General features: G+C 38.3%; 1 protein-coding gene across 2 annotated transcripts in view; it reads left to right on the forward strand.

The window, feature by feature from the left end:
* syne1a (spectrin repeat containing, nuclear envelope 1a) overlaps positions 1-19,792 on the forward strand; it is a 99,430-nt gene that overhangs the window by 72,831 nt on the left and 6,807 nt on the right. For both annotated transcript variants that reach the window (XM_043219862.1, XM_043219861.1), the window contains 38 exons: positions 29-160; positions 355-455; positions 585-735; positions 1,010-1,126; positions 1,265-1,423; positions 1,514-1,732; positions 1,819-1,920; positions 2,016-2,135; positions 2,240-2,440; positions 2,787-2,960; positions 3,064-3,195; positions 4,612-4,808; positions 4,943-5,075; positions 5,167-5,349; positions 5,443-5,592; positions 5,726-5,902; positions 6,207-6,362; positions 6,635-6,790; positions 6,889-7,059; positions 7,150-7,283; positions 7,371-7,554; positions 7,744-7,926; positions 8,585-8,731; positions 8,809-8,963; positions 9,057-9,204; positions 9,486-9,580; positions 9,659-9,893; positions 9,986-10,180; positions 11,885-12,010; positions 12,872-13,027; positions 13,549-13,707; positions 13,822-13,988; positions 16,799-16,961; positions 17,435-17,622; positions 18,129-18,279; positions 18,418-18,600; positions 18,988-19,125; positions 19,537-19,728. In XM_043219862.1, coding sequence (XP_043075797.1) covers positions 29-160; positions 355-455; positions 585-735; positions 1,010-1,126; positions 1,265-1,423; positions 1,514-1,732; positions 1,819-1,920; positions 2,016-2,135; positions 2,240-2,440; positions 2,787-2,960; positions 3,064-3,195; positions 4,612-4,808; positions 4,943-5,075; positions 5,167-5,349; positions 5,443-5,592; positions 5,726-5,902; positions 6,207-6,362; positions 6,635-6,790; positions 6,889-7,059; positions 7,150-7,283; positions 7,371-7,554; positions 7,744-7,926; positions 8,585-8,731; positions 8,809-8,963; positions 9,057-9,204; positions 9,486-9,580; positions 9,659-9,893; positions 9,986-10,180; positions 11,885-12,010; positions 12,872-13,027; positions 13,549-13,707; positions 13,822-13,988; positions 16,799-16,961; positions 17,435-17,622; positions 18,129-18,279; positions 18,418-18,600; positions 18,988-19,125; positions 19,537-19,728 — 6,030 coding nt within the window. The remainder of the gene's footprint in view (positions 1-28; positions 161-354; positions 456-584; positions 736-1,009; positions 1,127-1,264; positions 1,424-1,513; positions 1,733-1,818; positions 1,921-2,015; positions 2,136-2,239; positions 2,441-2,786; positions 2,961-3,063; positions 3,196-4,611; positions 4,809-4,942; positions 5,076-5,166; positions 5,350-5,442; positions 5,593-5,725; positions 5,903-6,206; positions 6,363-6,634; positions 6,791-6,888; positions 7,060-7,149; positions 7,284-7,370; positions 7,555-7,743; positions 7,927-8,584; positions 8,732-8,808; positions 8,964-9,056; positions 9,205-9,485; positions 9,581-9,658; positions 9,894-9,985; positions 10,181-11,884; positions 12,011-12,871; positions 13,028-13,548; positions 13,708-13,821; positions 13,989-16,798; positions 16,962-17,434; positions 17,623-18,128; positions 18,280-18,417; positions 18,601-18,987; positions 19,126-19,536; positions 19,729-19,792) is intronic.

A 19,792-nucleotide genomic window follows, 5' to 3' on the forward strand; every position in this document is an offset into this window, starting at 1 on the left:
TTAACTTTCTCTTCTATCTGTTTATTAGGGCTCACTTCAGGAGCAGGAAGACATTGAATCAGACTCGTCTCTCTCTCAGAGCCCCAATATGATGGATTGGCTCAGTCAGGCACGATCCACACGCAACCAACAGCATCAAGACACAGTGCAAAGACAGAGGGTAGACAATCAAACATCTACTATTGAACAATAACACAATATTAATCAGCTTAACTAGAATAATATATGCTAATACTGATACAGTCTTCACATACTGTATCTTAAAATATAACAAAAACTTCTGTTGTTCTATGAGCTAAAAGCTACTTTGAGCTACTATGAGCTAAAAGCATAATTTCTTACATATTAATGCAGGAATTAGAGGAGCAGTTTGATGAACAGAAGAAGTTACTGCAATCTGTAGCATCTAGAGGAGAGGAGATTCTCTCACAGCGAACAACACCTAATGGAGAAAGGTAGTTACTGCACTCTTGTACATTATTAACATTTTTATATCTTTATCTTGCTAGCTGTTTTTCATTTACAAAAAAAAGATAAGGGTGTACAGCACAGACTCATGATGAGCTTCTTTCTTCATTATGTAGGTCTCCTACAGAACTTTCTGAAGGGGATGCTGGTCAGTGGCCTGAGAGCATGAGCACTAATGATCAGATGAGAGTCAGATGGGAGAACCTGAGCAAAGCCCTGAACAACAAACTGGATTTAAACACAATGGAGCAGACAGCATGTAACACGGTACGTAATCAGCTACAACACTATAACCTAGGTTTGTTTTTCGATGTTAGAGGTTTGAGGATGGCCTGTTATATCTGATCAGTACCCTCTCCTAATAAAGGGCTGCAGTGATTAAATTTTTTTGTTGGCAAACCCTAAAGAAAACAACCCCCCGGGTTAAACAAATGTTTATGATTCTTACATCTCTTGAAACCTAAAAACTTTCGCTAGAAGTAAAAAGCAAAATGTAGAACAGTATGCAAGAGCAAGATTATAATGATTATATATCTCTTAGCTATACCAGCCAGTATCCAGCCCCTGTGGAGTCTTCAGAGGAGAGCAAAGTCAGGATATCCTGTCTCCCCGAAGTCTGTTTGAAGGCTTCAGCCAAGATTTGGACGACTTGCCTCAGGTACTGCCAATGAATGTTTGTATTTACATATTCTTTAAGAACAGGATGTTAAACTGCACCAGCATTTTCATATTACTACTAGTAAATAACTAGTAAAGATATTTTCGCACATAGTCATTTATTTATGTCCTCTCACAGACAAGTGGTGCTGACAGTAAGCGTGCTCATGCTCTGAAAAGAACTCTCTACGAGGCGGTTTCATCAGCTTCCTCCTGGCTGGACAGTGCTGAAAATGAGCTTGTATCTGGCCCAATATTACTATCTGATGACTCAGAGACTCACTTAGGCCACTTAGAGGTCAGACAGTTTTTTTTTTACTAGAATCTTAAACTATTTTTAGGATAAAAAACATTGACACTCTTTGAATCTTTTCTCTGGTCTCTTTAGAGTTTAAATAAGGAGGTAAAGAATGTCAACGAAGAGGTGTGTAAATGTCAGGACATGCTTGGAAGAACAGAGCAGCTATGGGATGGAAAAAGTGGAGAAAGTGTTTTGGTGGAGAAAGTGTTAAATGGTTTGGAGGGGAGACTGAAGCTGCTGGACACAGTGCTGGAACAGAGATGTGACACCATGAAAGACAAGCTGCAAGAACTCACTCTTTTCCAGGTATGGTTCTTTCAGTCAATGTATTATTTTTTTCCTCTCTCCCTATTTATCTCACCTATGCATTTTCCACTTTGTCTTTTTCTTAGGCTGAGATGAAGCTGTTGCTTACAGCACTCAATGACTCAAAGTACCAGCTTTTGCAGAAAATGAACGCAGCTGTGGATCGGCCTGCATCTAAACAGATGGAGGTCAGACACACATTCAAAATAAAATAGATTAATTGCATGATCCCAAGTAAAAAAAAAGTTAATTTACTATGAATATGAAAATTCAATGTAAACAGATTCTAGCAGAAGCAGAGGACAGTTTGAGGGAATTTGAACAGAAAGTTTCTGAGATGAGGAGCAGAGGAGAGATTCTGCAGCCCAACCAGCTGTGCACTCAAGAGCTGCTAAAACTACAGGTACATACATCTGTCCCCTGCAGTTTGGTTTCATAACAACAATTATAGTTACTGATTTCATGTCTTTCATTTGACTCTCAACTTGATCTTGTTTTGCTTTACAGGATGCTTATGAAGAGCTGGTGGAGATGGTGGGCTCCAAGCGGAGTGGACTGAACCAGAGTTTGGTTCTAAAGGCTCAGTATGAGAGAGCTTTACAAGACCTGGTAGATCTGCTAGACACAGCTCAGGACAAAATGGCTGCTGATCAAAAGATGAAAGTGGGATCAGTGATTGAGGTTCAGATTCTCCTAGATAAACACAAGGTACAGCAGATGTTTTCTTCTTGTTGTCTGCTTAATATATGTCTGGACATTTTTGCTGTATTGCTATTATACATGTTTTTTTTATCAGATAAATTGAGCCTTAGTGAACATAAGAAACATTAAAGAAAATATTACCCACCCCAAACCATTGAATGGTAGTTTACACGCATAAACTATAGAGTTTTCCTTTTTAAGGAAAAAAGAACAAAAATACTGAAGACTTGTCTTGTTCTCAAGAAACTGAACGTAAATTCCATCAGTAACACTTACTTCATAAAATGACTGATTATATGTTTTGTACAATTTTGGTGATCATGGAATTATGTTCTCTTGTCTCTTCCTGCAGGAGTTTTTTCAGGGCCTAGAGACGCATGTTGTTCTGACACAGGCCTTCTTCAGGCAGGTCAGTGGGTTGGTGGTGCAACGAGAGGTCCAGAGCTTGGAAGAGACCGTGGCTCAGGCCCAGGCTGTACTTAAACAGGCTCACAAACGAGGAGTAGAGCTGGAGGGCATCCTGGAGGTGTGTGTGGATTTGTGTTTCTTCATTTGCATTAGAGATGCAAATTATAATCACAGAGTACAGTGCATATAAAGTGAGTAACTGTTGTGCTTGTTGGCATCAGTGGTGGAGCAGGTTGGTGGGTGACTATCAGGCCCTGTACAGACAGCTGGAGGCAGTTGAAAGCAACATCCCCAGTGTAGGCCTGGTGGAGGAGACGGAAGACAGATTGAGCGATAGAATTGCTTTGTATCAGGTACAGCTCCATCACACACAGAGAACACTGGATCAGACATGGTTACACCATAATATTCATATATCACCAACTTGATTTTACATTACAAACATAAGATATCTGTATTGCATGTTTTGCACAAAATTAGAAATAAAATTCAGAATGCCACTTGAATGACTCAATTCAGGAATGTAAAGTTAAAACAAATCAGCAAACAGGATACATAATTGTAAGGAAAAATAAACTTCATTATAGCATGATATATTATCACATTACTGTTTGTTTGATTGGTGCTGGTAAGGTTCTCTTTCAAACTATTGCTTGGTATCTCACTATGGGATGCTTATGGAACCTGTCATGCAAAATAAGAATATCCATGGAGTGCATGATGGCTTTTCATCAGTGAAGGAAACCGGTGTATTCTGGACAGGGGTTCTGCTAGGGGGCGGGTCTCCGAGAAAAGTGGTGACCATGGATGTATCCCTGATGGGATGGGGGGCTGTTTTTCAAGGCAGATCGGTAAATGGTCATTGGACGCTCCAGCTTTGCAAACTTCACATAAACATGTTGGTTAATGGCAGTTTTCTGGCACTGAAGCATTTTCACCCATTCATTGGAAGGATTTTATGTTTAAATCAGAACAGACTACATAGCGGTGGTGCCGTATATCAATCACCATGAGGGTACTTGCTCGTTGCAACTACAGTCTAGTGCACAAGCTGATTGTCTGGAACTCCACACACTTGTGGTAAAGGAGATTCAGTGGGTCCTCTCTTATCCTCTCTTATCTCATTTTATGAAAGAGGTGAAGCTTTTGAGACCATTGTCGAAGCAGCTAGTCCCGTCATAGGATTTGATCAAGGTCTTGAATGCTTTAACTCAAACCCCGTTTGAACCTCTGGAGAGTGTTGATGTTAAGGTCCTATCCTTGAAAACTCTCTTACTTCTTGCTTTAGCCTCAGCTAAACAGATGGACGAGTTATATGTCTCGTCAGTTCATCAAGTATGTCTGAATTTTAATCTGGACAACAGCAAGGTTTCTCTGCTGCCGAACCCAGCTTTTGTTCCTAAAGTCAGTGACTTGGCTTATAACTGCTCTGCTTTGGAGTTGTGTGCTTTTTACCTTCCTTCGTTTTCTTCTCCAGAGGAAAGGAAATTGCACACCTTTTGTCCAGTACAAGCTCTGTGCTATTGTGTAAACAGGACACAATCATTCAGGAAGAATTTATATATAGGTAGGGGGTGGGCTCCTTGTTGAGAGCTGTAATTGGTTTGTCAATGGGACAGACGTGTAATTGGTGTTTCCATAGTTACAATTTTTTTTTTTTAAGTATAAATGTCTGTTAAAAAAATCATCTTACTGACCACAAGGTTTCAAATTGCAGTATATTTTAGAACTGATAGAAAATCTAAAACTGTCTCACACTCTCTTAATAGCGATTAAAGGCCAGTCTCTCTGAGCGGCAGCAGCAATTATATAAGTTGTTGGAGGATGGAAAGAGGCTGCTTTTACATGTGTCCTGCTCAGAGCTGGAGACTCAGCTCACTCAGCTGGGGGACCACTGGCTCAGCACCACCACCAAGATTAATAAAGAACTGCACCGACTGGACTCCACCCTCAAACACTGGATCAGGTCTGAGATCACTTTCTCTGTGTCAGCTTCACTAAGGAAGAAATTAACTGAAGAAATGCTGTTGCGTGGTTGTGTTCATGTATGCATGTTTTTATCGCACATGTATCACATGTTCTCTTTATATTTTATTGTAGGTATCAGAGCGAGTCAGCTGAGATTAGCCAATGGCTGAGTTCAGCACTAGACCGCCTGGAGTTCTGGAGCACACAGTCTGTTACGGTACCTCAAGAGCTTGAGACCGTCAGAGACCATCTTCATGCCTTTCTGGTAAAAACAGCTATTAAATATACAGCTAAAATAGCCTTAGGTCTCAGTTGAGATCTTATAGACACACTCTTTATCGGCTCTATATTTGCAGGAGTTCTCCAAAGAGGTAGACGCCAAGTCTTCTTTGCGTGCTTCAGTTCAGAGCCAAGGGAATCAGCTTCTCCGGTTGAAGAAAGTGGACACGGCAGCTCTCAGGGCAAACTTGGCCCAGGTAGAAACGCAATGGGCTGATCTTCTTACTCGTATCCCTGTGGTGCAGGAGAAACTACACCAGGTATGATGACTGATTGCACTGCCTAATTTCAGTTAAGGAAGGGTATGCAGATAATGAGCATGCCAATTTTAACATTCTTGTTCTGATCAACAGCTGCAGATGGAGAAGCTGCCATCCCGTCATGCAATAACTGAGCTAATGAGCTGGATAACCCTCATGGAGAATATCATCCAGGAGGATCAGCAGAAGATCATGGGGGCAGTGGGATCAGAGTCTGTGCAAATGTACCTTCAGAAGTACAAGGTAGCAAAAGAATTCATCAAGATTTTTGAAACAATAACACATATTGTTAGTCATTTTGTACTTTATACTCAAGACACCAAATGTCTCTTTTTTTTTTTTTTTTTTTTTTTTTTTTATTTACTCCTCTGAACAGGGTTTTCGGATTGACCTGTCCTGTAAGCAGCTGACGGTGGACTTTGTTAATCAGTCAGTTCTGCAAATCAGCAGTCAGGATGTAGAGGGGAAACGCAGTGATAAAACAGACTTTGCTGAGCGTCTTGGGGCCATGAACCGCCGATGGCAGATACTGCAGGGACTCGTTACAGAGAAGGTTAGACATAAATAAATAAAATTCTCAAATTTGCCCAGAAAACATGAAATGTCATGTTTTGTGTGAACTTGAACAGTTCATTCAGGTCCAATGCTGCAAGACATTTATCAATTTAACTTTTCACTACAATTGTTATGATAAAGTAATTTGTAATGAAAAATAATAAAAGTGAAAAAAGAAAAAAAAAGCAATAAAAAATAAAGTAATGCTAAAAAAGTGTTATTAGTAGACTAATTCTATCATGTGCCATTTACCTTAATTTTTTTATCTTATATCAAGCTGGTGTTTTTTTTGTGTTTCACAGATTCAGGTTTTAGAGGGTCTGCTTGAAAGCTGGTTAGATTATGAGAATGTGGTTCAGACCTTGAAGACCTGGTTTAGTGTACAGGAAGAGAAACTCAAAAAAAATCACAGGATTGAGGATGTTTCCTCAGCCCAGAACGCACTAAAAGACTGTCAGGTAGGTGCTGTTAAGCCCTGTTTACACCAAGCACGATAATTATAATAATAATGATATCAGCATCTATACCAGTGAATGCTACTTAATTCTAAGTGCATTCGAGTCTGCTGCTTTAAATTTTTGAGCATGTATTAGCAGGATGGATGTCTTTATTGTTATCTTTATAGTTATCTTGGTATGAACTGGCCTTAAAGATTACATTCATATTCCAGAAATTAGTTTTTTTGTTGTTTTAAAATATTGATCTGACCATTTGTGTCTTTGTTTGCTAGGAAATGGAAGTGTTAGTAAAGGAGAAAGAGAAGGATCTGGAGAAGGCTGAAGAGAAAGGATGTTTATTAATTCAGGATAAGAAAGGCGAGGCCGGCTCTGTTATAATGGACACTCTAAAAGGTCTAAACCAGTCTTGGGCCAATCTGGATCACATGGTATGTTTCACCTAATGCATCTAGTTTTGTAATCTTTACGATATTATTTGTAATTTTCACCAAAACACTAATTAAATGAGATCTATGTGTTACTGCAGATCGGGCAGCAGACGGTTTGTCTCAGGTCAGTGCTGGAACAGTGGAGTCTGTATAAACAAGCATATGAGGAGATTCAGGGCTACCTGATGGAGGGACGTTACACCATCTCTCGTCTGCGTCTTCTCACTGGGTCCCCAGAAGCTGTGCAGGTTCAAGTTGAGAACCTTGAGGTGCTAGTCTGCAGCAAAACACGAATGAGCTTTTATTAGCATTATATAGAGAAAGAACTTAAAATCACCACAGGTTTTTGTGTGTCTCAGAGTTTACAAGACGAGTTGGAGAAACAGGAGAGCAGTTTACGGAAACTGGGCTCCATAACTCATCAGCTGCTGACAGATTGTCATCCGTCAGTGAGCAATTTACTCAACACAGCACTGGGTGATGTAAATGTCAGGTGAGTTTCAAAAACCTCTAGTAACTAATAAAGACACTGATTAGTACGATGTGTTTAGAAATCATTGAACTACTGATCTGCTGTCAGGTGGAATACACTGCTGGAGCAGATCTCGGATCAGCTGAGGAGAAGTAAGAGCCTGCTGCAACTGTGGCAGCATTACAAAGCGCTTCATGCTCAGAGCAGCACTGACATCCAGAAACTAGAGGAACAGGTGGAACAGTTGCTCAAGAGCGCCACCAACAGGGGCGTAACAGAACAGGAAGTGAAGGTGTGGATTTATCAGTGCATGATGGATTTGGAATGGAAGCAACTTAAATATTTCTGTACTTTCATTATGTTAGTGACACAAACATATGTAAGCAGATGGTAATTCCGACAACTGTGTGCAGTTGCGAAAGCGATTTGCCTTGAAGCAAGGGCCACAGTATTCCTCTTTGTAAAACTGGTATTTGTGCAGGGCCTTATGACGACTGAGGGATCCGTAGAGTCTGTACTGCAGCAGCTGGATGAGTTTTCAGAGCAGCTGAGGCAACAAGTGGACCCCTCTGCCATGACAACCTTCCATACAGACCACCTGTCACTCACTCAGCGATTAGCAACAGTTGGACATACCCTCCAGAGACAGCAGTCTCTGCTAGAGGTTCAGATTATTCAGATTTTACCTTGTGCACACAGACACTTTTATACAGTTTTCACACAAAATATAGACTACCATTTAAAAGTTGGGGTAAGATTATTTGATAAATGGATCCATTATACTCACCAAGGTTGCAGTTATTTGATTTAATTAAAATACAATAAAAAACAGAAACAATGTGACCTTTTTTCTATCTTAATGTATTTTAAAATGTAGATTTTTCCTGTGATTGTAAAACTGAATTTTCACTAGCTGTCACATGATTCTTTACAAACCATTCCATACAGTATGCAGGTTTAGTGCTCAAAAAACATTTTTTTAATTATCAGCTTAATATTTTACTTGTTTTCAGGTTTCGATGATGGATATAATGTTCAAAAGAATAATGTTTATTTAAAATAGAAATCTTTTGTAACATTATAGTAAACCTTGCTGTTATTTTTGATCAGTTTAATGTTTGTTTTCTAAATAAAGTATTTATTTCAGAAATAAATAAATCTTCCAGACCCCAGACATTCAAATGGCAGTGTATATTTTCAATGAAATAATATAGTGTTTTTAAATAACATCATTTTCATAATTTTTTTTATCATTTTTACAGATGTCCGACTGTAAAGCCTCTTGAGTGTAAATGTGTTTTTGTCTTTTTCCCATCCTCAAGGCGGGTATGAAGGACTATGAGAGGTTTAGTAAGGAATTACATTCTCTGAGCCACTGGTCAGAAGAAGCTGAGAAGGTTCTGAAGGAACCAGACCCGATCGGTTCTCCAGATATGTCATCTGTGCAGGAACACATGGAAAAACTTAAGGTGAAATTAGTTTTCCTGTAAAATTATAGGGTTGTATAAACTATTCTGAACTTTTTCGTATGTATGTGTGCCTGTAGACCCAAATGTTAAAGCTGAGCAGTCTTTCTCCTGATCTGGATCGCTTGAATGAGTTGGGTTATCAACTTCCCCTCAACGATAATGAAATCAAGCGTTTGCAGAACTTAAACAGGAGCTGGTCATCTAACTCTGCTCGCACCACAGAAAGATTCAGGTATGTGTCGTTGCTGATGATCTATGGTAGATATTCAATTACTTCTCTAGAAGTGTGTAATATTCAGCTGTCTGCATCTCTGTGTATGTGCAGTAAACTGCAAGCCCTGGTATTGCAAAGACAGACCTTTTTGGAAAAGTGTGATGCTTGGATGACCTTCCTTACCCAAACAGAAGAGAAACTGGCTGCTGAGATTTCTGGAAACTACCAGAGCCTACTAGACCAACAGAGAGAGCATGAGGTACTGATAAAAAGTCTTTTTTTAGAATAACTATAACTTACCTGCAATCATTCCAACATTTTTTTTATTATTCTTATTAGGACAATTTTGTGGCCAGCATTTTTTCCTGTGTCAGTATTTAGTTTTTATTTCAAAACTCAATCCCAGTTTGTGCTGAAACCTTCATACAATGGCTATATTAAGATTTTTTCAGTTTAAAAATCATCAAAAGATGCAGCATGGAATGCATTGGGGCATAATTTACTTACTTTTTGCAACTTTTTTACTTTTTGTGTGTGTAGCTATTTCAAGCAGAGATGTTTAGCCGACAACAAATTCTGTACTCTATCATCAATGATGGACATCAGCTCTTGAATCAGGGACAAGTGGAGGACAGGTAATTTTTGTTTCCTTGTTTATTCTGATTCTTGCATTTGTACTTGTAGTGACTCTCTTTTTTTATCTCACCTAAAAGGGATGATTTTGGCTTGAAATTGGCACAGCTTAGTAACCAGTGGCAAGGTGTGGTGAGGCGGGCCCAGCAAAGACGGGGGATAATCGACAGTTTGGTTCGGCAGTGGCAGCGGTACACAGAGCTGATAGAAAAACTGCGTCATTGGCTGCAAGAAGTGTCAGTGGAATCAGAGGATCAACATCAAGGGTCAACAGTAGCACTACAGCAGATCCGTGGCATGTTAGACCAAATTCAGGTAAAGTTATAGCCATATTTACATTAAAGCAGAATTAATGGCTTCCTGCAAATAGACTAAAGTATCCTGTATGTTCCCTTCTCTTCACCCAGCTGAAGGAGCGTGTGCTCCAGAGGCAACAGGGCAGCTACATCCTCACGGTGGAGGCCGGGAGGCAGCTCCTCCTGTGGGCTGATGGCAGAGCAGAGGCCTCTCTTCACACTGAGCTCACTGATGTGCAGGAGCATTGGAGGACCATTAACATCCGTCTCGACGAGAGGAAGAAAGAACTGCTCTCTCTGCTAAGGGTGAGTAAAGAGCAAATGCGTACACTTACTGTTCGTCTGGTTGCTTATTTATTGGATTTAATAGTTTGTATCATTGATGAAGTACAAACACTACACGACTTTTGCTGTTTGGAGGAAGTTTATTATTTTCAGATTGTAGCAAATATTTGCTGGTTAATTTTGGCTGCTTATTTGCATTTGTTGGGTACTTTCCATTACATGAATGTGTTTTCCTGTATGATGGTTGGTTTTGGTGTCACATGACTATATGATTAAGTATAATAGGGTTAAATTTTAAGACCAATGATATATATTTTTGTTACTATATATCTTATTACAACAACTTGTAAGCTATGTAAAAAAAACTTTTAAAATTTCAGAAGTTTGTTGTTTGTAATTGTGTAATTAATTTAATTCTGTAAATAAACCTGTAAATAGTACCTATTTATGGTATCGTCTTATAGGGCAGTTGTGGTCTAATGGTTATTTGCACTTGTCAAGTGAAGGTTATGTGTTTAAGTATCAAGTCTGGCAGGAATTGTTGAGGATGGAGTGAATAACCAGCATGGAGTGTGTGTTCACTACTGTGTGTGTACACTTCAATGGGTTAGTTGCAAAGAACATATTCCACACTTTACTTTCACTTTATTTTCACTTTCACTAATTTAAATTAATTGTTTTTATGTTTTAAAAAATATATTCAGGCTTTTATTCTCAGTTTTATTGTTGCAGATATAGTTGTTGTTTTAGTTTAGGATTTTTATAGTACAGCATCTTTTCTAGATTTCAGCGGGCTGCGTCTATAGTTCTATAGTTCTTATATGCGTCTATTGTTCGGAATCAGATTGTTTTGTTGCTTAAATATTCTTGGTTATTTTGTTTTTAGTGAAATCAGGGATTGTTCATTAAATTGAAAGCTACTTTGCACTACAAATATCAGAAATACAGAAACATAGCTGAAGTGTTGAATAATCCAAAAACAAAAATGAAATACACAAACCAAACTTTAACAAACCTATAAATGGATCTTGTGTTTAAAGTTCTTTTCCTAAAAGAAAAGAGAGACGGTGAAGGACTTTGCATCTGACCTTACAGAGCAAATAGAGGCGAGCTAGCATAACGAGAGTGAGAGAGTGTGTGATCTGTTTTGTGTGTGCGTGTGAGGGGGATGAAAGAGAGAGAACGGGAGAAAGAGGCAGCGAGGGAGCTGAAGGCAAGAGAAGTATCTTCAGTACTGTAGGAGGCAGGACACGGAAGGGAGTCTGAGTGGTGCTGCGCTGCCAACACAGGGCAGCAGGGACAGGCAGTCATCCACTCCATTTTGACGCAGCACAACGAGGCACAACAATTTTGGATTGCAAAAGGAAAATGGCTCCTCTTTCCTTCGGCCTCCGTCTCTCTCTCTTCATCTCTCTTCCACATCCCTCGTTTTTTTTCGGATTACATGATGAAAGGTACCTCACTGCTTTATCTCTGCATGATTATCTGTCTCTCTTGTGTGTGAGGACCATGACCTTTGCTCTGCCTGTATTTAAATAAAGAAATGATTACATATGACATTCTCCATTACTTTCCTCAATAAAAATGTGATGATCTCCGAACATCTCTTTCTGAGTTTTCCTCAAGTGTTGTTATTACATTACTAGCATGTTTTCATTGAATCTTCAAGATTGCTAGGGTAAATTTTGATTTGACAGTTTGCTTTTTTTCCGGCTATGTGTGCAGGACTGGGATCAGTGTGAAAAAGGAATTGCTGCATCACACGAGAAGCTGAGGGACTTCAAGCAAAAGCTCTCTGTGCCTTTACCCGACCACCATGAGGAGCTGCACACAGAACAGATTCGCTGCAAGGTACATAAACAAAATCTGACTCATCTTGTGTCCTATGACCTTTTGGATATGTGGTGCTTCAGCAACATCTTGGTATCTTTCCTTTTGTTAGTGTTTAAGTAGTGAACACAATTTCCTGACCGGATTCGTAGTGATAAAGCAGCAGTATCTCGATAGTCCAGATAATGATTGGTTTGTGCAGTCTGCTGCTGTCAACCACTGCATTAATAATACCCTTGCATGCTTCCTGCAGAATGTGTGTGTGTGTGTGTGTGTGTGTGTGATGCCCTGACACTCTGCTGAATTTTTTATCTGTAAAGCAGAGTTGATATTGCAGAGAAGTGTGTGCAGTATAGCAGAAGGTGTGTGAAACTTACATCATCCTGCTCTGGTCTGTATGAGCTGGACTGTCAGCAAGAGTCTCTTTGACTTTGCCTGAGGGAAGGAAGTTGAGGTGCATGCTAATCATGCTAAATCATATATGTTAGTGAGGATGCTGAGCTTTGATAAGAAGTGCTTACACTGTAGAAAAAAAGCTTGACAGCTTTTTGCCATTCAAATTATAGAAGTAGGCTTTAGGACAGAATCTATTTTATTTGGAAACAAATTAATGTATTTTTTATATTATAATTAGTTTACCTTTCATTTTTAAATTTTTATATTTTTCTTTATTTCTTACTTATTTTGTTTACAAATAGTTTAGATTATTTAATTGTAACTTTTTCAACACGTTGAATTGTATGTATTTACAGTTTGAACTTAATTTTACTGTATGTCATTTTATGTATTTATATTTAATCTTACATCTTACTATCTTAACTACACATTTTACATCTTAATTTTACTCTTTTGTTTCTGTTGTGTTATGTGTATGTGTGATAGGAATTGGAGAGCAGTATTGAAGGCTGGGCTGATGATGTAGCTGGCCTGTTTATTCTGAGGGATTCTCTCTCCAGCGGCCTCAGTGCTGATGACCTCACAGTCCTACAGGAAAGACTTGTATTACTCCAGAGACAGTGGGAAGAGACCTGTCACCAGGTACACACATCAGTCTGTCCCTTTGCATTTGTTTTACACGTTCCATGCGCAGCTGTCTGCCATAAACACAAGTATTTCATGAGACTGAAGCACTGCCAACCAGCTCAGATGTGAAGGCTTTACAGTACATTACAGCTTGCAAAAAACTGCATGTTTTCATTCATCAAGTCAGATAATAAATATTTAAATTGATGTGTCTTAAAGAGAATTGATGCTGTTGTTGAACCTAAGTTCTTCTCCCTGTATGCTCTGAACAACATAGCATAAACAACTTCAATGATAATGTGCCTCCTAATTGCTGATGTCTCTTAGTAAAGAAAGAACCATGAGAAAAAAAGGAATGTGTAATGAAGTATTACCTTCGTCTGTCGGATATCTTCATTTTCTCATTTTGCTCATCACCTTTTCTGCTCATTACTTTTTGCACCTGATCTCACAGCTCGCGACGTCCTTCCTTTATTCATGCTCTGTACTCAGTGAACCAGTGTGGTGTAATTGATTATTGTCTGTCATCCCTGTAGCTGTCCCTGCGCAGGCAGCAGGTGAGCGAGAGGCTGAACGAGTGGGCAGTGTTCAATGAGAAGAACAAAGAGCTCTGTGAGTGGCTTACACAAATGGAGAGCAAGGTCTCCCAGAACGGCGACATTAGCATCGAGGAGATGATTGAGAAACTCAGGAAGGTGAAATTAACACAATCATTTTTTTATCATTATTATTTTTTTCAGTGAATGTGTGAAGAAACAATGCATCCACGTTCTCGTATTCAGCTAAACATGCAATCTTCTTGTTATCAGGACTATCAGGAAGAGATCTCAGTGGCCAAGGAGAACAAACATCAGCTGGAGCAGATGGGGGAGAGATTGGCTCAGGCCAGCCATGAAAGCAAAGCTGCAGAAATACAATACAAACTCAGCAAAGTCAATGAGCGCTGGCAGCATCTGCTTGACCTTATAGAAGCTAGGTGAGTTTTTCAAATGAAATAGCGTGATGTTTAACTGTTACAGATACAGTTGTTATGGCTTTAAGTGTCTGTTATAAAACCAAAGTCCAAAGACATAAATACATACATATATATATATATATATATATATATATATATATATATATATATATATATATATATATATATATATATATATATATATATAGGTGGAAAGTAAATATTGCACCATCATCTTAAACATGACACCATGGCGTCTCTGGATATGACTGGTAAAGTCGAGTTGTCTGCAGTCAGGACGGAAAGCTTCTCACGTGTGTGGTGTTGATTTCACTGTCATCAGTGTGTGAGAGCGTCGTCCTCTCTCTGGCAGTCTCACTCATGTACATTAGCTCTGTGCCACAGCTGCTGTCTTAATAGATTGACATGCTTTTAGTTGGATTTAGTCTTTATTTGAAATCTGCAGAGATTTTGCTCAAGGAAAGGTATCAACACTGTTCACAAGCATATGTGAAACATATTTCAAATACCGACATACTGACACTCCCTTACTTACACATTTATTTGCCTTTCTAAATACATGGCAACATAAACTGTTTTTATAGTAGTTAGTCATAAATACTATAACCCAATCCTTACAGAAAACTTTAGTCAGTTTAACTGACTTGGATGTAAATTTGTTCACAAAATATTTTTAATATTTTTCTTTTCTAGTTTTTTTTTTTTTTTTTTTAGTATAACCTGTGCATCAACTGATGTTACTCTTGCACAAAGATTAATTTTCCTTTTGTTTAGTTTACTTTAAAATGGGTAAAGTGAGTAAACGAGTTCAACAAATAAAATAATAACACAGTGGAGTATAAATACTGATTTAGCAAAAATCATCTACAATAATAGACTACTTTAAAAAGCATTTTATGAAATGAAAAAAAATAAAATTCTCTTAACGTTCTTTGTTTATATTTGAATCATTCAAAATAAAAAATAATGATAATAAAATAATTTTTAGTGTTTATGTGAATGACCAACACACACGTTTCAGTCTTCTGATCAGCACATGCTAATGACTGTCGTCTAATTTTAGCCACAGCAGTATTTGTCACTCCCAGCTGCTCATGCCTGCACTTGAGAGCAGTTCACACACACACACACACACACGCTCAGACACCCCACACACTAACCTGGGGACTCAGAGAAAGCCTGCTCACTTTGTTGTTCAGACGAAAGAGAAGGGAATTTTGAGAGGGTGGAAGTTTTTCTTTCTTTTTGGGACACTTGATTGAGAAGATTAGGCCCAATGGTGCTGGATATGGGCACTGATAACATGACAGGAAGCCCTGGACAGGACTCAGATCTGCCAGAGTGTGACTGCGACATTAACAGGCAGGAAAACATCTATACACTTATCATTTATATATTACATTTCTTTTAATGCAATTGAATTTTAATGCATTGCTGGAAGTTCCCATGTAAAGTGGTGTTTTCTGTCATACTTAAACACATCTTTTGGCGAAGTGTCTAAATTGTATTTTATTTGTTTATGTGAGTGAAATATGTCGTTAGAGATGAGTATTTGAAACTGTCATAGTTTTTCTCCACGTATGGGATTGCCCAATGATTTCACTGAAAATTTAAGTTGGTTAAATGAAGAAAACAGTATACCATGCTGTATTTGTTGACCTTCGGTTGCTGTTGTGGTGGGTTTAGTTTCTGTGTCTTTGTGCATGTAGGAATGTAGCTTGAAGCACAGTCACACTGAACTGTTCACATACCAGGGTTAAATGAGGGATTTATCTCACCAGGTCAATCTGTGTTTTGGCTAACTGCCTAAAGCATACACCAAAGTTTCTATCACAGATAACAGAAGTTGAAACATGTCCACTCTGCATCTGTGCTCTTTGCTACACATCCAGCCTGAGATAAGACATTTTTTCTGAGATCTTGATCTAGAATGGTGGAAAGCTAAAACATGCTATGCTGGTATGTGTGTGTGAGTGTGTGTCAGTGTCACTGCATTGGGCACGTGATTCTATATTTTTAGGCATGTTCAGGAATTGTAGGAAACTCTGACACCATTGGATTGCATTATACCTCTGCTTATAGACACCTTGACCTAACAGTACATCAGTTAACAAGTGACAAACTTCATAAATCTGCTATTGTAATTGGACAATGTAATTCAAATGCTTTACTTATATATGTAAACTATTTATATTTACCATAAAAATATTTAATAGATGCTAGAAAATCATGTTCTTATGATATTAAAAGCAGTATATTTATATTAGCATTATTTTAGCTAATTATGCTTTGATGAAAGTAGAGATGACTGATTGGCTGTATTTTCATGACTGTTGCGATACAATTTTTTAAATTTTTTTTTAATGGCCAGTAACTGAAACAGAATAAATGCATCGTTGACAAGTATACGCTACAATAACACTATAATGTTAACTCAACATACATTACTATTACTGTAATTAATAGTATTTTATTTTTTAAATAATTCTTGAATTTTTTTTTCCTTTGTTTTGTGCTATGTCTAACATAAAATGCTATGTTATAAAAAGACCTCAGCAGTATAAAAGTCCTTGACTTCATGAACAAAATTAATAAGGAGTGTACATCCCATATTTAGTTATTCTTAAAAGGAAAATTCTGATTCATCCTGATCTCAATTTTCATTGACTAAGCTTTAAGATGTTTGCACTGCACAGTCCTGGTTTATATAGCCTAATTACGCTTGCAGATTAATAACACTTTTTTCAGAATGTGATGTTAATACAATCTCCGTATTCTACCTCTTTCTCTTTGTCCCTGGGGGTCTGTAGGGTAAAGAAGTTGCGGGAGACACTGGTGGCCGTGCAGCAGCTAGATAAGAACATGAGCAGTTTGCGCTCTTGGCTGGCTCACATCGAGACTGAACTCTCACGACCCATTGTCTATGAAACCTGTGACTCGCATGAGATCCAAAGAAAACTCAACCAGCAACAGGTAACTCACACACACTTAGTAAAGGCATTTACATATGGTCACATAAAAGTGAGAAACTTATTTATTTGGAAGGCAATTTGGAAAGTAATTTTGCACACACATATCTTAATATATACAAAAATATATACAAAAACCAGTATATTTAATTCCGAGAGCTCTGTTGAAAAGTCAAAATAAGAGCTTACTTCATCTGGCTCAGTCACTGACCCACTTACTGTTTTAGTATCACAATGTATCCTTACTTTACCCAGCAACATCCACATATCAGCCTCTTTCTGCTTCTTTTAAAGAAGCAATGTTAGACAGTGTTGTAGACATTTTTAAAATGATGATGCAACAAGATGAAACACATTTGTAAAAAAAAAAAATGCATGACCACAAGCTAATAAACTGAAATAAAATAGAAGCAGGCGAGATGATTAAAATGTCAGATGTTGTGAGAAACTTAATAGAAGTCTACAATCTCTGTGCAGGAACTGCAGCGTGACATCGAGAAGCACAGCACAGGTGTGGCATCAGTGCTGAACCTGTGTGAGGTGCTGCTGCACGACTGTGACGCCTGTGCCACGGAGACCGAGTGTGAATCCATCCAGCAGGCCACACGCGGCCTCGATCGCCGCTGGAGAAACATCTGTGCTATTGCCATGGAGAGGAGGCTTAAGTAAGTGTGCTGTGTGTGATTCATAAGTAAATCGATGCACTGGAAAATGTACACACAAAATGACAACTGTTCAACGTTAATAACAATGTCTTTCTGGAGCACCAAATCAGCTTTGCCATCACAGTAATAAATGTATTTTTGCAGCATAAATGCTCGAACCGTATATACTAATGAAGACTGCAGTTAACAAAAATGCAGTACAATCAAATCGACCCCTGTAAAAGTAAAAGAAATGTATCCCTGAGCTGAAAATGAGTTATTTAGCATAAGTAAAGTTGAATCAGTCCACCAGAGGAGCAGGTGTGAGAGCATGTGTCATGCCAGCTGACTAAGTGTATACAGGTGGAATCAGAGTTGACTTCAGCACATAATGAACTGTTTAACAGCTGTCTTTTTAAAATAAAGTATTTCTATTAAGCCCCCTGGATGATATTGTAAAATTGAATTTCCAAATAGATATACTGGGCTGTGTATGTGTTTGAAACTCGCTGTATGTGTTTTTGCAGGATTGAGGAGACCTGGAGGTTGTGGCAGAAGTTTCTGGATGATTACTCCCGTTTTGAAGAGTGGCTGAAAGTGTCAGAGAGAACAGCAGCTCTGCCTAACTCCTCTGGAGTGTTGTATACCGTCGCTAAAGAGGAGCTCAAGAAGTTTGAGGTACTCAGAGATTCACAGAGCTGAACTACTATTTCTTTTAAATATGCACTTAATGAAGGTGTAGTTAGAAGTTTTTTCTCTTTGTGTGTGAATTTGAGATTTTGTTCACACAGTGTAATGGTGTTATTTGCATCACAGGCATTTCAGAGGCAGGTACAGGAGTGTCTGACCCAGCTGGAGCTGATCAATAAGCAGTATCGAAGGCTGGCACGTGAAAACCGCACAGACTCATCCTGCCATCTACGCCAAATGGTGCATGATGGGAACCGACGCTGGGATGTACTACAGAGGAGAGTAGCTGCCATCTTGCGCCGACTCAAGGTGATATTATCAGTTATATATTGTGTACACTACTGTTGAAGACTTTGGTGTCAGTAAGATTTTTTTATTATATATTTTTTTTTTAACTATTCAGCGTGGGCACATTCAATTTAAGTGACAGTAAGGACATTTATTATGTTACAAAATATTACTGTTTCAAATAAATTATGCTCTTTCAAACTTTCTATTCATCCAAGCTTACTAAGAAATATATACATTACTGTTTTCTTAAAAATGTTAAGCAGCCACTTTGAAATAATAGGAAATTGACCAAAACAGCATATTAGAATGATTTCTGAAGGAATCAAGTGACACTGAAGACCCCAGAACCTAAAGTACAAAGAAAAGCAGCGTGATGAATTGACTTGTGCTTCTTTTGTCCTGCAGCATTTCATTGGCCAGCGAGAGGAGTTTGAAACAGCTCGGGATGGTATTCTGGTTTGGCTGACGGAGATGGACCTGCAGCTTACCAACATCGAGCATTTCTCAGAGTGTGACGTCCAGGCCAAGATCAAACAACTAAAGGTAATGGCTGTGTGAGCATACATGAATAATTTACAACATATGTCAATTTAAGTATCAGTACTTATCTATTATTTCCAGTCTATTCTTATACTGTCCAATCAAAATAAGTATACAAAAATGCATTTTATTAAACCAGACAAATGCTTAAGGATATTTAAGTTTAAATTTGAATATTCATTATAGTAAAAAAAAAAAAAAAAAAAAAATATATATATATATATATATATATATATATATATATATATATATATATATATATATATATATATATATATATATATATATAGCGCGTTTTTATACATTGTTAATTAAATAACATGCACAATATACAATATCTATTTTAGACCTAGGAGATTCTCAAGCAGAATTATTTTTACTTGTTCTTTAAAATGACTTTACTTGTTAACACAGGCGTTCCAGCAGGAGATTAGTCTAAACATGGGGAAGATGGAGAGTGTGTTTGGGCAGGGGGAGGTGCTGATGGAGAAGAGTGAGCCTCTGGATGCTGCTGTCATAGAGGAGGAGCTTGATGAGCTGCAGAGATACTGTAGGGAGGTGTTTGGTCGGGTGGAGCGCTACTACCGGAAACTCACACGCCTGCCGGTAAAACACAACTTCAAACATGCATACACTTTTGCTTGTATCAGCTTTTGCTTTGCCTGTTATA

The sequence above is a fragment of the Puntigrus tetrazona genome, chromosome 20 (genome assembly GCF_018831695.1).
Source record: "Puntigrus tetrazona isolate hp1 chromosome 20, ASM1883169v1, whole genome shotgun sequence".
Taxonomy (NCBI): Eukaryota; Metazoa; Chordata; class Actinopteri; order Cypriniformes; family Cyprinidae; genus Puntigrus; species Puntigrus tetrazona.